We start from the raw sequence: 17,038 nt of genomic DNA on the forward strand, positions 1-17,038 counted from the left end.
CCCTGTCTTTGGTCAGAGAGGTGTTAAACCCTTCTGCTCTTCAGTTACTCAACCACAAGAGGTGATTCAGCACCTTCCTTCCTCAGGCTGTGTACTTGGGCTCTCCCGGCATTGCTGCCAAATGTAAACCACTGTGGCCTTGCAAGAAAACATCATCTCTGAGACATTTAAAATAGTGTGTTGCTCAATTATCTTTAAATACAGAAATTCAGTATCTGGGCTGAGTCAGGCTGTCTAGACTCCTTCCATAGCATGTGGACTGTCAGTCACTCCAAAGAGTTGGCTGATCAGTCCCTGGTGAGGTGTTGAAGACCATGGAATCATAGAACAGAAGGTTGGAAAAAGATCTCTAAGATCATCAACTCATCCCCACCATGCCCCTTAAACCATGTTCCTCAGTGCCACATCCAGCCCTTCCTCGAACACCTCCAGGAATGATGACCCCACCACCTCCCTGGGCAGCCTGTGTCAATGCCTCACCACTCTTCCTGAGAACAATGTTTTCCTAATACCCAATCTAAAGATGGCCAGCGATGCTCTCGAACACTGACCATCTCTTCACATCTGGCTCTGCAAGTCTATAGATCCTGGTTACAGCTATCTCAACCCCTTATAGCAAAAAGGAACATTTTACTTCTTGGATTCCTCTGCACAGCATGGAATCCTGGTTTAGGTGCTCACCCGTTACCGATGATTCCTATGAGCTCTTCAGTAGAAATAAACACATTCACATCCAGGGACAAATTGACCATGCTGAGTATTTTGTGGCATCAGCAGAAAATGCAGGTTGCATTTGGCTTCTGAATTGCTCATGCAGTCATGGAAGAGTTACAGTTTCCCAGATGCCTGATGACCCTGTGTATTTACGGTCTGAACATCCCACAGAAAGCACAGAGACATTTTAACAGCTTTTCATAGCACCTCTGTTTTTTTTTTTTCCACATTTAATCACTTTCACACCCGTTTTCCATCAGCATACAACATTTTATTAAACTGTACAAACAGCACTGGCATTTCAGAAATCCACTTTAGCCGTTCAAATTAAACGTGAAAACCAACTGCACAAACTGCAAGCACAGATCCCCCTGTACTTTATGCAACATAATTAAACAAGAATTTCACAAAAAGTCACAGGGCTGAAATCTGCTTTGCTTCTATTTTTTGTCAATGTTAGGCACCTCTTACTATCAGCCTTGCAGGTTTCAGTGCCTGCAGTTGCTGCCAGCGATATCCCAGCAGTGGCTGCACAGTCTGCAAGGCTGCATTCATCCTGTTGAGAGCTCCAGTTCCACTGGAGCCAGAAAGGCACCTCTAAAAAGAATCTGATTTTGAGACGATTCATCTTCCAGAAGTTATCTTCTTAAAGGGGCTGAGGTTGTTTATGCAACAAAACACCAAATTTACGCATTCCAGTTAGAGCCAAACGCAAGCTGGGGTGACTTAAGTCTAAATTATTAAAGAATCTTCTGTTTGGACTTTGATTTAATTTTGACACAGTACTTACTGGTGTAAAAATCAGTAGTTGGTAGATTCTGCGCTTCTCCAACTTCTGAAAACAGCACAACTTTATTTTAAAAGATCCTGTTATGAATGGGTAAGGGATGAGATTATTATTGACCAGCTACATTTCACAGCCTGCTAGGGGATAGAATATGCAGCAAAATATCATGAAGTGGAGAGGATCACTCTCAACTGGTGTGCCATCCCACACTGCCATGTTTGTGTCTGCAATGCATGTCAAAGTGTTGGGGCACTGTTTACAGCAACAGGAAGTATATCAGCCTTTATAAGGACTGATTACTAACATGCCAGTGAAATACAGCAATCGTAGAAAGGTTGATTGTATGATGCTTAAAGAAAGGTTTGAGGAAAACTCTTCCATATATCTGATTCAGTTTCAGAAAAAACTCCAGACAGTCCCGTCCATATTTTGCAATGATTCTGGTATGTTTGAGGACAGTTAAAGCTTTAGAACATGGATTATCAATGTTTTCTTCTGGACTGCTACCTCCCATCTTTTCTGCTCAAGTACGGAGAGTAAAACCACTGGGTTTCTACACTGATCTTGATACTTGCGATTACAACGCTCCTCCTTTATGTTTGAGCCATTGGGTGAGATATAGAAATGCTGGAAAGTGCACCTACAAAATTTCTTAATCCCAGTGGACCTTGTGGCATAAAAAGGAATCCTAAAACCTGTGAAGATTATTTTTTAGGCATGTGGAGAGATATTTGGCTTCTTCAACATTCCTGTGCACATAGGCTCATTTCTGCACATGTTCAAATGGAAGTTGCAAAAGCACCCAACCTGAAGTCTTTCCCAGATGCCCTCAGGACCGGAGCTCAACTCTCATTTTTCAGGAGGAGCTGGGTCCAGATAAGAATTGCAGAAATAAGCACTGAAAGCATCATCAGTTGCTGCTTCTTACGGAGAAACCCAGTGATTGTGAGTACAAGTACAGAGGAAAATGTTTTGGCATCTCCTCCTATTCAGATGTTTGAAACTTCAAGAAAACTGGGAAAATAGAGGAGAGAGGCCAAAAGATACCATGATGAGACTTCATCCTTAGCGAATGTGGCTGGCATCTGCTCCAGGCTGGAACAAGCTGAAAGCCTTCAGGCATGGTACAGTTTCACTGAAGTGTTTTTCTGGTGGGTTCTTGATAAAAACAACCATGCACAGTCTTCAATTGACAAGATGCTACTCAAATCATATGTGGAATTCCATCAGTAAGGCAGATCTCAGGAAAATATATTCTCCATTTTAGGATTCACAAAAGAAAAGTTGCGGAACATATTTTGGTCCATGCTGTTAATCAGTGCCCTGTCAGCACAAGACAGTCTAGGCTTTTCACTTAGAAATTCCTTGTCAAAGTTGCTACAGTCACTTGGAGATTTCTTCGAGAAAAGGAAAAATAAAACACTGTCAAATCACTAATACTCTTACGTTCATTATAATCCTACTGGCCATATCAGGCCGATTCCTGTAGACTCAATTTTCACCAAGGAACCTACAATGTGTTTGTCTCTGCCTTTTTCCACTATAGTTAGCTACTAGAGCCCAAATAACGCACAGTAACTTGTCAGGCTGCATTGAAGTGCTGTCTGAGCTTTTAATATCCAGCAGTCAGTGCTAATCACTTTCTTATTACTGTCCTATTGCAGTAGTAATGGGAATAAATTTTACATAAGAAGCACTGAGCCTGTGATCAATGTATTCTGCCATGCAGGGATGTTACAACACCGTAAAACAGCAAACTGGATCCACTGATTAAAAAATGCTTGTGAAAGACTGAAAAATAGAAGTCTGTTGCACATATCAAAGTAAATTATTTTACTGTTATTAATAGGACTGATTCTATTCTAACTTAACTGACCACCTGGTTACTGAAACTACTTTTCCTTCTTTATCCTCTGCAATGAAACAGATAAATCCTACAGAATGGGCCATATTTATGCAGATAAGGAAAGGCATTCTAAGTGGCATTCAAACCCCTCATATGCTAACTGAAACAGGGATGAGTTCCTTACTTTATTGTTCCCCAGGTGTGTACATGTCAGGCCTGGGCTCCTTTTAGCCATCAGAAAAGAGCAGTACCAATGACAAAGGCAGGCATCCTAGCCAATACGTAGATACAGCTCATAACTCTCTAGTGCCTGTACAATGAGTGAGGCTATGGCAGATCGAAATTATAGATGGTTTCAGCCATCTATCTCATATACATATCTGATGTACACAACAGACAGCCTTTGCACAATTTAATCAACATTTGGACACTTGAGCAAGAGTTAACATTTTCCATTCTGACTTCCCAAAACCAAGGTCCTCCTTCAACTTTTATATCTAGAAGTATAGAACTCTAGAAGATGACCCTGAAAATCTGAGGGCATTTTGAAAGCCCTGGTGCCTTCAGCTGCTAGTTTAAATATGAAGTCAAAATGTATTCACCTTTACAATGCTGACTCCATGAATCTAAACAAGATTTGAGCTATCTGATTTTTAAGACCCACGTCTGAAAACTTTTGATCCTTAAATGAAATAGATTAAAACGGAACTGTTGGTTCTGGCATTGGTTTATTGCTTACATGTTCATGAGGGTATAAATATTTGGGGAAAGAATGATTTAGAATAGAACGGCATGAGTTGGGGGGAAATGAAAGAAGATGTAGCCTTACCACTCTTGGTTTGAAAGGAGGCTCCATCCTTCTTTCTTCTAAAGCTTCCCAGTTTATTTCCCTGAAAAAGGCATGCTGGCGGATATTCCCTCTTGCTCCTAGTCTTCTCTCAGGTTCTCTCACAAAAAGCTAAAATTTTGAAGAAAAATAAATGGCTTACTATTTAGTATTTATTAATAACAGAGTATTCACTGGGATTCTATCAGACAGGATCTCACACTTCAAACTCAAGCAACACTGATGAGAGCACGAAGACTCTTGTACCTTACTAAATTTCTGACTGGATAACCAATTTGGATTCTTAGTCTAATATGCCAAAAACCGATGGCCAAGATCTGGTCATATTTTATCTTTGTAAGAGAGAGAAGACAAATTTGCTACAGTAATGAGAACACATGTGTTTGAGAGTGCAAGCATACAACTACATAGGTGAAATCTCTATATCACACTTGAAAGCTTTTGTCTAGATGATTTCTTTATATCAGGCAAATACTTACAGCTGAAATGTAAGCACATTCTGTGTAAATATTGGTCTGAGCTACGTGGGGTTGCTTTCACCTCCCATAGCTTTGGATCATTTGAGTATCTTTATCTGACCCCTCATTTCTAATGAAGAAAAAATATTCAATGTAGGTGCAGAATATCTATGTCTTCCTGAAGCAAGCGCTTTTTGAATGCTTCCATTACTATCACTTTATAATGAGTCCCACTGCTCACAGAACAGAAGCTAAAACAATCTCTTATTCTCCATTATTTTGCAGTGGAATGCTGTATATTGCCCTGTCACTTTGTAAGGACAAAAGGAAAGGTATGGACTGTGGGTCAAATGTGACCAAAAGTTAGTGATGAACAAGTTTACTCAATTAGCTGAATCATTTAGCCCTTTGTACATGCTTTCTTACCATACTCATTCATGAGGTAAGAGGCCTTAGCTTAAATAATGTTCATAGTCAGCCCAAAACCAGACTGAGGGAAAGTAACTTGTTAGGTTAATTATGACGTCACTAAGTTTTTATCTATCTTAACTCAAGAAGAATTTCCATCCCTAGCCAGAAAAGCTACAATGCTACCTGGCATAGTACTGAGAATGAGGCAATGAAACATGAAGTGCACTGATGCTGGGGAACCAAAAAGGCTAAAAGGATGGCCATTAGAAGGAGGCAGAAGAGTGCTTCACTCACAATGGACACTACACATTACTGTGTAGGAGAAAAGGGCCAAAAATCCAGACATGGGGCAAAAAGACTTTCATCTGATCTATGGTAATTCTTACCTTTACCAAAATGTCCTTTGCATCCTTGTCAAGCCAGCGAGGGTAGAATGGATTATCCATACGGATAGACTGGAAAAGCTCCTCTTCATCTTGGCCATGGAATGGAGATTGGCCAATAAGCATCTCATACAGGAGGACACCAAACGACCACCAGTCAACGGAGGTGTTGTATTTCTGCCCCAGCAATATCTGCCCAAAGACAGGAGACAAAGACAGTAAAATGTCTGTTGTCAGTATTTCAGCTTCAGAGATGTGGCCAGGCTCTCATCCTTCAACAGCTGCTTTGTTCTGAATGTGACAACAGAGGTACTTTTCCTACCTGAAGCATGAGCCAGAGCACCTGTCAGTGGTACAGGTGCTGTGGTTCAAGAAGCTCCTAATCACAGCAACACCTGGGTGCCAGAACAGTACTTCACACTGTGAACACTCTGAATAACAGTTTGTTTTCTAGTTAGCTCTTGAGTATATAAATGACCCAATAACTCCTTCAGTCCCTATGTAAACAAGATCTGCATTGTGCAACCATATAAAATCCATATTGTTCAAATATTTGTTTTCAAGGGAATGTAGTGTCAACATGTCGAGAACTCAACATGGCCAAACTGCCTGTTTAACATGCTCAGTGGCCTTAAAAATCTTCATAAAAATGCAGCGTTGCTGCAATACAAACCACAGGCTATGTTAGTTCACCCCCCTTTAGTCAGTTCAAATGTGTTTGAGCTTCACATAGGACAAAGCATCTGAGGATCCTGAAATCATAACTCAGAGTTTTCCTTGGTATCCCAAATCCTTCTTTCAAGAGGTTTTGATTTCATCAGAAATTGGGTAGGACAGGCTGGCTGGGGTGATGATCTCCCCTATTAATCAGTTTGGCACTGTTTTGCCCTACAAACTTACCCAGATACGACCAACCTCTCAGACTTCCCTGACAGAGAATTAATCTCACCAGCCTTTAGGTTATGCAGGTAAGAAAATTATGCAAATTTTAGACATCACACTGAATATATCTACCTGCTGTAAAATGCAACCCTGGTTTTTCTCTTTTGGTTATCAAGGAGTCTAGACAATATGCTCATATTCAAAGCCAGGCTGGATGGGGCTTTGAGCAGCCTAGTCTGGTGGGAGGTGTCCTTGCCTGTAGAAAGGGGATAGAACTAGATGATCTTACAGGCTGCTTCAAACCCAAACCATTCTATGATATATAGGTAATTACATTACAGATGTCTAATGAAAAGTCTAAAAATCTTCTAAAGAAGTCTATGATGTCTGGAGTTGTTATCAGGATTTTGGAGCTGTAGAGGGTAATAGTTCATTTTAAGCCATGATCTTGTGCTCACAACCTGGTTGCATTGCCATCTCCTATAGAACAGCTGCAGTGTTGGTATCAATGGCAAACCATGGAAATGGCTTAATAACAGTTAAAACAATCACCTAGACCAGTGCATATAAATATGCTGAAAAGTTGCAATTTAGAATCTTTACTTCTAGCTCTAAGGTACAGTAGAAATGTCTGAGTCTACTGTATGGCCTTGTCTGAATGTCTTGTAAGTGCTTTAGAGAGGTGTTTGCCACTTGGACCTGGATTCATTTGATTTCCTAAAGGTTATGTATTTTATTAAGCTAGTTTTCCAGAGTCTTTCTGGAGTCAATGGAGGAAAAACGTTGATTTATCTAACTTACACATCTGTGGTAGGAAGGGATGAATTGGCTTCTTGAGATGCTTGTTTTCCAACAATGCTATAAGGTGCCATCTGATTCTTCATGTTTTGATGGATTTTCTCACGTTAGGTGAGAATATCTCCCTCTGAGGTACATGTAGCATCTAGCAAAATAGCACCTTAATATCTAATGTCTAAACCCAAGCTGATGTACAGTGCACATGACTAACATATCTGTCTCCAAAATTCCAAAAGAGGAAACACAAAAAATGATCACAAAAAAGGTATCCATTTGAATATAAGAGGCAGTATAAACAACGTTTCACTCAGAGTGAAAAAAAAAAGGAACCAGTAAGTATCCATAGCACATTTCCTTGATCTGTTTATAAACAAAATCATCCAAACTTTTCCCTCTGAAATGACACATTTCTTTTACAAGGCCTTTTCAAATTATAAAGGGTCTGGTAAACTAAATTAAATGATTTCAGTTGGTTAAGAGAAAGATTTATTAGTTTTGTTTTCTCTGAAAATGTAAAGTCCAGAAATTTAATTTCAGGTTAATTCTTTTTCTTTCTTTTCCGTCAAATATTTTTTAAGATAAGCAATTGCTCGTCTATTGACCGAAAGTCCTCTTATTTGCACAGCTACAGAAAAGAGATCTGTAACAAATTACAATGCTAGCAGTCACACTGAAATACTGACAAGACGTCCATAGGTTCCAGTTGGTACTGCATCCAGATGGGGAGTCTTAGCACAGGACAGACATATATCTGTTGGAACGTGTCCAGAGGAGGGACACTAAAATGATCCAAGGGATGGAACACCTCTCCTATGAGGACAGGCTGAGAGAGCTGGGGCTGTTCAGCCTGGAGAAGAGAAGGCTGTGAGGTGACCTGATAATGTCCTGTCAGTATCTAAAGGGGAGCTGCAGGAAAGAATGGGACAGACTCTTTAGGAGGATCTGTTGTGACAGAACAAGGGGAAATGGCTTCAAGCTTAAGGAGTGTTTAGGTTTAGATTGGATATAAGGAAAAAAATATAAGGTTGGTGTGCCACTGGAACAGGTTGCCTAGAGATGTGGTGACTTTCAAGGCAAGGCTGGATCAGGCCCTGGGCAACCAAATGCCTGTGTCCCTATTCATTGCAGGGGAGTTGGACTAGATGACCTTCAAGAGTCCCTTTCAACTCTAAAGATTCTATGATTCTGTGAACTTCTGGCAGGAGAATTGATCCATAAACTCTAGCAGTGCTTTCAGTTCGGAGCTAAAAAGTTTTATATGGTCTTGTTGGATCCCTAAAATAAATGATAGTGTAGAAATAAACCTATGAGGTATTTCTAACACTCTCTCTTTCATGAAGTAAAATAATAGGTAATGGATTATCATTTGGCTCTCCTTTAGGATCCAAAAAATGTATTTTCTTTTTAAAATGAAAGCATATTGAAATGAAATAAATGACAATTTCATTTTGATGGCAGAGCACATTTACACCTGTTCTCAGGCAATAGAAATCCAGTTATTGAAGAGACTTGTCCTTGTGTCAGCAGTGGAGTAATTTAGATCAGAACGGAAGTCTTGGTAGAGAGTAAATGATCAATGAATTATAGTAGAGGGGAAGGAAAAAAAAAAGAACAACCAAAAGCTTTAAGAGCAATTTGGAAAGCACTGATATCCATCATGAAAACACTGAAATAATGAAATGGGATTCTGAAAGGGAAATAAATGGATTTCAGAGTGATGTCAGCCATGACACAGGATGAGTCTTAGATTCTTCTCTGAGATGAAAAATGTCTTCTTTGGCCTCATTTTGCCACCTAATTAGTCAAAATCTGTTCACAGAGACATCTGTCATTGTTTGAACTCACTGCTTTAAGGGAGCACCCTATTTTCTGGATGGATCTAGTCCAAACTGAAGTCTAGTGTCTGTGACCACCTGGATTTACTGCATGGGCAAATAAAGGCCAAATTCAGTTTTTCTAATTAATGTATGAGGGCTGCTCTGAAAGTACTATCTCCTATTTTATTCTGTTGGCTCATAACTTCAGAGGTGTACGTACAGGTTGAATCTTCCCACCAGTATTTAGTTACAAGTTGTTGCTATGTAACAGATGGCTGCAGAGAGGCAGCCTGACAAAACGGCATCTGATATGGAAGTGCATATGAAGCAAAGGTGTGGAACTGAACTCCTCTGTGAAGAAAAAATTGCACCTGTTGATATTCATTGACGTTTGTTGGACATGAGAAAAGACTTAATAGTGGATGTTAGCACAGTGAGGTGCTTAGTGATGCCTTTCAGTCACGATGCCATTGCAGCAGCTGTGAAACAGTGAGACACCTCTACTGGTGCAGATTTTTACAAGTGCAGCATGCAGGCTCTTGTACATTGCTGGTGAAAATACACTGCTAATGGTGGAGACTATATTAAAAAATAGTGTTTTGTAGCTGAGAATTTGTTCTATCAAATAGTGTTATCGTGCTCTTTGTATCTGTTGTGTAGTTTGCGTAGAAATAAATAGTAGGCATTACTTTCAGAGTGACCTATGTATCAGCAGATATCAAATGGGGAAAGAAAAGAGCATTTTCTAGTCATCTATGCTGCATGCAACCTGGAGACAGTCTCCAACCAAGATCCAGCCTCGCAGGACAGTACCTCACAGCACAAATGTCCAAGTCAAGGATTTAGAGATAAGTCTTAACAAAACCTATGAGCTCTACCCTGCCCTTGTTAGCTCAAGCATGTTCAAGACTGGACACAGCCACATCATTGCTAATTTCCCACCTTCACCTGGGTGCAGCTTGCAGAGTTAAACTGAAATACAGTTTTAGCCTGGGACTGTTCAAGTGTAGGCTATTGCATTTTGCAGCCTCCATCACCACTGACCAACAGTCATGTCTCAAGGTGAGTTCTCTGTCCCACGGTGGATTTTCAACATCTCTCAGCCCCACACCTACCTCAGGAGCAATATAGTCAGGAGTCCCACAGAAAGTACTTGTCTTTGCATCTCCAAACATGTTCTCTTTACACATCCCAAAATCAGCAATTTTGATGTGCCCTTCACTGTCCAAGAGAACGTTGTCTAGCTTCAAGTCCCTATGGAGGAGAAGAAGGGAACACATATTTTTAAACTGTTACAGAGCCATGCAGTTTTAGCAGTGTACACCCTTCAATTTGTTATCTTCCTCTGTGTAGTGCCTATGTACTGCAATTACAAAGGGAGGCTGAGGGTTGAAGGAGGAGCTGCTGTCCATTGAACTTCAATATCCCTCTTCCTCGTTTCCCCTGCCCAAGCACAGACCTATTTGCTGGTGAAGACTTTAACCACACACTGTTTTTCAATTTATTTTTATTTTTATCAGAAATGACATTGACTATTTGACTTTCTCAAAGAAGGTCACTTCTAATGTACTGTGTTACTGAGATGGTTATCTACAGATGCAGGAAAGATGGCTCTTCATCCTCTTTCTACAAAACTCCTTTGCAGTGCCTACACAACAAACTGTTGTCATGGGGCAATTATTTGCTGTTGCTAGAAAACAGACAAAGAAATAGCAGGAGTCATCAATCAAAAAGAAATATAGAGACAACCAAGACATTTGCTTTCAGTGGCAGACATTCATGTTGTCACAATTTCCAGCTGGAGTGAATTATTTTAGTTACATCATGGAGATCAATCTCTGCCTGTCAGCACTGCTTTTATTCATCTGGTAGTTTGAAGTAAAACAAAAAGTCCATCGCCTACAGTTTGCTTTTGCAATTTTGATGAGTCTCAAACTCATTGGCTTCAGAGATTGGAGTTTCTGCCAAAGCTGCCTTTGCTCATTCATTAAAATTTAAACCAACATTTCCAGACATGGGTGCAGGACACAGAACAGCTGGATTCATTATTCTTACTACATCACAAGTTGTGTAGCTTCAGAAATGATTTCTATCCATTTTCCTAAGTGCTTAGTTAGCTCTGACTGAGAGACTGACGGCTGTGAGTTCTCAGCAGACCTTATTTTCATTGTCTCCAGTGAAAAAAGGCAAATGAAGCAGGACTGGTCAAATCTTTTCTACCAAAGCCTGATACCCAAAGCAACGCCACACTGATTCCTGAGCTACTTATTCATACCAGAATGTAACCTAATGTCTAACCAACATTTTGCCCTCACTTTCCAACATGTCATATGGCTCCAGACCCTCACAATCTCTCTTCTTTCACAGGAAGACAGGTCCCAGAACCTGGCAGACCACTGGAGTAGCAGTTTCAAATAAAAATGTGAGTGATATGCAAAAAGTCAATGTTAACAGTCCTGTCATGAACCCAAAACATCCCGCAAATGCTTTTGATCAACTTTTTAAGAAGAGTGGGCAAAACCAATGGATACAGCTAAGTGGTTTGGGAACCACTGAGACTCTAGAAATCATCCTGGCTTAATGCTATTGAAACAGATCTCATGTTTATGCAACTGCCATCATGGGTCAATAAACAGCTCTCACAATGAGTACTAATAATGAATAATGAGATTTTATATGAATGAAAGTTTGATTTTAATGAGAGAGTGAATTGTAAATAAGCCACTCACTTTTACATCTTTCTAATGTTCACACTATGTAACAGACATAGAAATAAGCTCATTTTGGCTTCAGGAAACCACCAATTCAGTGATCTTTCTCATTTGCTTATTACAAGCCATTTACTTCCTGCTTTTATAAAAGGTTGCAGTGTAACAACTAAGTTTTTCCAAGAAGACAAGTTAGATGAGAGCTCCCCAGAAATTCAGTTTCTGCTTTCAACCGTTTCCTGATTTTTGCAGTCCCTCTTGCTTCCATCTTGTCCCCATCTTTTCTTACAGATGCCAAGCACAACCCTTGTGTGTCAGATCAAAACACCTACTTCATAACCTACAGCATAACTTCCAAGCTCTTAAGAAGTGAACAAGCAGCACAGCAGATTCTGCAAATTTCTCATGGTTTGGTTGAACCCATCTCATGGAAACATACATTTCCATACATGGAAAGCTTAAACTGAGTGCCTATGCTGAGTGCTATATGAATGACTTGGTGTAAATGAATCAATTAGCCTGCTTTAATGTTAATTGGAAAAGGACTGAATTCCAAAGAAGGGCTCCACTCTGCCTTTTCTGAACTACCTCTTCAAAAGAAAACAGCCAGTCATTTTTGAAGGAAATCTGCATAGAAGTGTAATGCCAGTAAATATCTCCAAGAAAGTCTCTTACAATCAGTACTTCCAGGGAAAGCACAGAAGTTTAACATATTAGACAGTAAGGAGTAAAATTACCTGTATATTATGCCCTTTAAATGGAGAAACTGCAGCCCACTTATGATTTCAGCAGCATAAAACCTGCGTGATAGAAAGAACAAATCAGAATATATGTTTCCCAAAAGTTGTTTTCAGCTAGACCTCCAAAAGATGAAAGTTTGCCTTCACAGGAGGCCAAAATTCCACTGAGTCCGTGAAGGCCTGGAGCATCTCCAGAAGGCTGGATTTTACAGGAAGGACAATATGAGATTCCCACAACCATTCTACATAGCTAGCAGTCCATCTTCCACTGAAACTACTTTGGGAAATGGCAAGGATTTGATGTGTGGTCATCTTCAGGGCTTTGGTAACCACATTACATGGCTAGCTGTAAATTTCTGATGTGCAGTTCTCTATGTGGATGTGTCCTTAAGTGCACCAGGTTGGAGGACATCTGGGCTTGGGAACAACACAGATTCCTCAGCTTGTCAAGCAGATCTTTTCATTGCCCAGATCAATGACGTGTTTCCAAAGTTTTACCCAAGACGTGAACTAGTTAGCAGCTTGGTGATCTTTCTGTGGAGACTTTTTGAGTTTTAGATCTTTGCTCTGAACAAGTTTCTGCCTAAACTGCAGAATGAAAATGCTCTGCCCAGAAAGGAATGTAACCACCAGCTCATATTCGCTTTGTGGTGTTGTAAGGCTTTGCTCCATCATCTTCACTGCATTGACCTCAAGGCTTAATTATGAACATTCAAATAGTTTTGTAAAAAATAAGGAGCCCAGTAAAGTGAACACAGATTTAAATGAAGTTTTTCAATTTTTTTTTTTATAATTATTAAATAAAATTTAATTCCTATAGCGGCTTCAATGTTGACTTTTGAAATATCATTTACTTCACAGAAGGATTAAAAAACCTTTCATTTAGTCTAATTCTCCTGCTTAATTTATTTTAATTATCAGTTGGTGCATTTTTTTTCAATCTACATTTACCTTTTGCACTGTCGATAGGTTTTCTTTTATTGTTATTATTTTTTTTTACTCAAACCTTAGAAGGAAAAACTAATGCATTCCATTACTTCTAACAAACAATAACTATGCCTCTGATCACTGCACCGTGAACCTCATTTGAAGTGGTGTTGTAAAGAACAAAATGTCTAGTTCCACAGATGGCTGAAAATGTTTCTGTGGGATTTCTTTGATGACGGCAAAGCCAGGGTGGAGTCTGGGTGCACAATCATTTTTCTAGGGCCTCCAATTTTGGACTGTTCAAGAACTTAATCAATGCAATCCTAGAGCAACCCCAGGGCTGTTTTAATTCAAAGCAGACACCTGTAGGCTGCTTTGAAACGAACTTCATCTAAATAAGATTTCAGGCATGCTCAGTGCTATTTGCAGACAGCTTTAGAGGTAATATCTCAGGCGAAGAGCTACTCTCTGTGAAGTGGACTAATTCAGCAAGTAAAGCAGCCTAAGGCACAGCTTCTATCCAACTCCTGGCTCTTGAACTAAGGGACTATTTGATGTTTGAGGGACTATTTAAATGTCAGAGGGACTATTCTGAGGTTAGCACAAGTGTGACAGCCAAGTCACAGGATGTGAGGAAGCCTCAATTTGTAAGCTGAAGGACAAGACTGCAGGCAGACGCAATGCTGACGAGGGTGTAGCACCATCTGTAACACTTTCAGACAGAAATAGCTTCCCTAGTTGACCAAGAATGCAAAGTAAGTTCACATCTGACTGCAATGAACTGCGTGGATGTGCTCTAAAAAGCTTTTTGTGGGAGGGGAAAGACAGGGAGAGGAAGTGACTAGCTCCAAGTCTGTCACTGAGATGAGGTGATGACCTGCATATCTGTTTTGTTCATTTTGGAGAGAGTGGGAATTGAGAGTAGTTCTGCTTTCATGCTAAAAAGCCAGCTGAGAGAACTTTGCAGAATAAGTAAGTCATAGAGAAGTCAAAGGTTGTGCCCAGGGTTGCCATCACAGGACAGTGGTAGAGCTGGAAAACTAAGAGCCCTAGTGTCCCCATCTTCCTCCTTTGTTTCTACCACATGCCAAAAGGTAATCATAACATCTTACGTTGCTCTGGGAAGGTCAAATTTATGACAGCTCTGGATATGGAACATGAGGTCTCCTCCATTGAGATATTCCATCACAAAAAAGAGATTTTCCTAGAGAATGAGATAAGACAAATATTAGGGATGGAGAAATGAAAATAAAAAAGAGGAAGGAAAATAGTGTCAGGTTTTCAGTAGAAAGCAACTTATCTTTCAAGTTCCTAATTTCTGCTCCTTGTTCTCTAAGCCTGTACTCACCCTCATTACTTTAATTTTTATGAACAGCATTAACAAACATTGTGAAGCCACATAATTACCAGCTTTTACCAGTAGAGCTCAAGGATCACTAGAAAGGGATAAGTAACTTTGCAGTGCTTGTATAATAAAAGGACAGATAGACAAGATTTCTGGGGGACTGATAGAAGAGGAAGAAGCAAATCTCAGATCTCCTCTGGTCCCCAACCCAATGCATCATTCATTCAGTGGAGCGATCTCAAGTTGGTGTTACTTGCATGCCCAAACATCTTTTATGGATGAACATGGCTCCGGCCTTTTTGAGTTACCAGAGACACTGGCCAAATGCAGTTATCTAATCTAAGCGTATGCTTGATTTGAAGCCTGGGAGCTGCTACATTAAACGAGGCAGGACTTGCTAGTCTACTCATATTTGCTGATGATCATTGAGTACTTACATGCTAGAGAAAAGTGAAAAAACACCAAGTTTTGCTCCCCTACCAGGGCAGTGGAAAACTCTCCTCTTGGTACTTAAGAGGGATGGGGGAGATTTCTGTATTGAACAAATGGCAGAAATGATCACCTAGGTTTCCTTTCCAATCCTTGGTGTATGCCATACTGATTTGTCCCCTGCCTTCACCACCAGACCCATGAAAAAGCTGGAGGCCAATTTCCTCAAGTTGGCTTGAAGCAGAATCTACCACACATATCAGTGGTGGCCTTTAGCCCAAGTGCAAACCGTGGAACATCCCTTCTGCACTTAAGTGTACCTATAAAGCAAGAAGATCTCTGTTTTCTGGAAAGAGTCTATCTGTGCAATGAGTTATGCTCCCAATTTAAACTTCTGTTTCAGTAATGTCAGCTTCTGTGTATAAATGCATGAATAAAATAAAATGGACGTGAAGTCTTCTCTGTTCATTAAACATGTGTAGTCAGTTATCTCCAAGCTATGCAAAAGTTTATGAATATCCTCCTTATGTTGTCTAGTGTCCATCATAAATTTTATTTTGGGGGAGGTAGTTTTTTTGACTTGTACTTCTAACACTTGAATGAAGATTTTTATCTATAAAATCCAGCATCTCTGGCAGAAAACCAAGAGCTGGATATTAAAAAAGAAACAAAACAAAACAGAAAATACACACAACAGCACCACAGTGCTTTTTCTATTCAAATAACTTATCTCTGCCCTAATTTGTGCAGTTTCTTTGGCCAGATCCTTTTAATTACAGTACTCTTATTTAAATGGAAGTGTGGCTGGAAACTCAGCTGTGCAGAGAGTGGCTGTGAACAAAACTTCCATCTGCCCTGCGCTGTGGATGGGGAATGTGTCACCCAGTTCTATGGGCCATGCAGGTAAGGGCTGTCAGCAGCAGCCAAGCCAGTAAAATCTAGAAAAATAAAGGGGATTAATTCCTCTCCTCTTCGGGCAAGAATCAATTCCCAGGACTTACTGTCCTCCTCAAAATCAGTCCCAGAAGGGTGAAACATGAATGCCATCAATTTGTGGTTCATTGCCATTTAGGGCCAGACAAATTTATATATTCAATGCTACTTGAGTTTTGGTTTGGAGTATGATCTCTGTAAAGTACCCTCAGCCTGTGGAGGAATGTGACAGATCCTTGTCTTACCTTGGTTTGAAATGTACAGAAGACATGAGTCAGGAATGGGTGATCCCAAGCTAAAGAGAGGACTCTCTTCTCCACCATCGTACATTCAACATCATCATCCATAAGGACCACATCCTTCTTCAGGGCTTTCACAGCGAAATACTGGTCTGTGTTTTTCAGCTCAGCAAGGAACACCTAGAATGGAAATGGCTGCTCAGAACAACAGCCATGGAAGCTGAGCAAAATGGGCTGAAATGCAGCACCAAGCAGAAAGTTTTGCATGGGAAAATGGCTCTGAGGAATTCATAAGTGTAGACCTTAAGAAGTTGCTATTTAAATTCTGATTCTGTCATGAAGACTGTGTAGACTTTGAGTTTGTTCCCCACATCCAGAACTATTTTATGAGGCTGAACTCAGGAAAGATGAGTAACTGGTAATTACAAGAACATGAGCTACATGCTCATATGGACAGGACATGCCAGAGAGCTGAGCACTTCTGACAGCAGAAACCAACATTATGCAAATGCTCATGAGACACATTTCCTGTTTTCTGACTTAAAGTAACAAATCACAGAATATTGCTTTGTCAGCATGTGAAATGCAAATGTCACCAGATCCTCAATAGGTATAAACTGATGTCCACCAGTAGTAGTTAGACTGATGACATCTCTCTCCTCCCTGCCAGCAGGACGTGTAAGCAGACAGCCCAAGTCCCTTGTGCTTCTACAGGGCTCCTCTGAGAAAAGTAAAACACATTGCAAAGGAGTTTAGGACCTCTGTTGTTATGGG

At 40.2% G+C, this 17,038-nt stretch overlaps 1 protein-coding gene across 4 annotated transcripts in view; it reads right to left on the reverse strand.

The window, feature by feature from the left end:
- Window positions 1-963: 963 nt before the first annotated feature.
- PRKCQ (protein kinase C theta) overlaps window positions 964-17,038 on the reverse strand; it is a 49,276-nt gene continuing 33,201 nt past the window's right edge. For all 4 annotated transcript variants that reach the window (XM_003201835.5, XM_085214973.1, XM_085215049.1 and 1 more), the window contains 7 exons: window positions 16,271-16,444; window positions 14,431-14,522; window positions 12,389-12,451; window positions 10,059-10,197; window positions 5,450-5,638; window positions 4,177-4,305; window positions 964-2,898 (listed from right to left, as the gene is read on the reverse strand). In XM_003201835.5, coding sequence (XP_003201883.3) covers window positions 2,743-2,898; window positions 4,177-4,305; window positions 5,450-5,638; window positions 10,059-10,197; window positions 12,389-12,451; window positions 14,431-14,522; window positions 16,271-16,444 — 942 coding nt within the window. In that variant the 3' untranslated portion in view covers window positions 964-2,742. The remainder of the gene's footprint in view (window positions 2,899-4,176; window positions 4,306-5,449; window positions 5,639-10,058; window positions 10,198-12,388; window positions 12,452-14,430; window positions 14,523-16,270; window positions 16,445-17,038) is intronic.

Source organism: Meleagris gallopavo, chromosome 1 (genome assembly GCF_905368555.1).
Source record: "Meleagris gallopavo chromosome 1, MGAL_WU_HG_1.1, whole genome shotgun sequence".
NCBI classification, from domain to species: domain Eukaryota; kingdom Metazoa; phylum Chordata; class Aves; order Galliformes; family Phasianidae; genus Meleagris; species Meleagris gallopavo.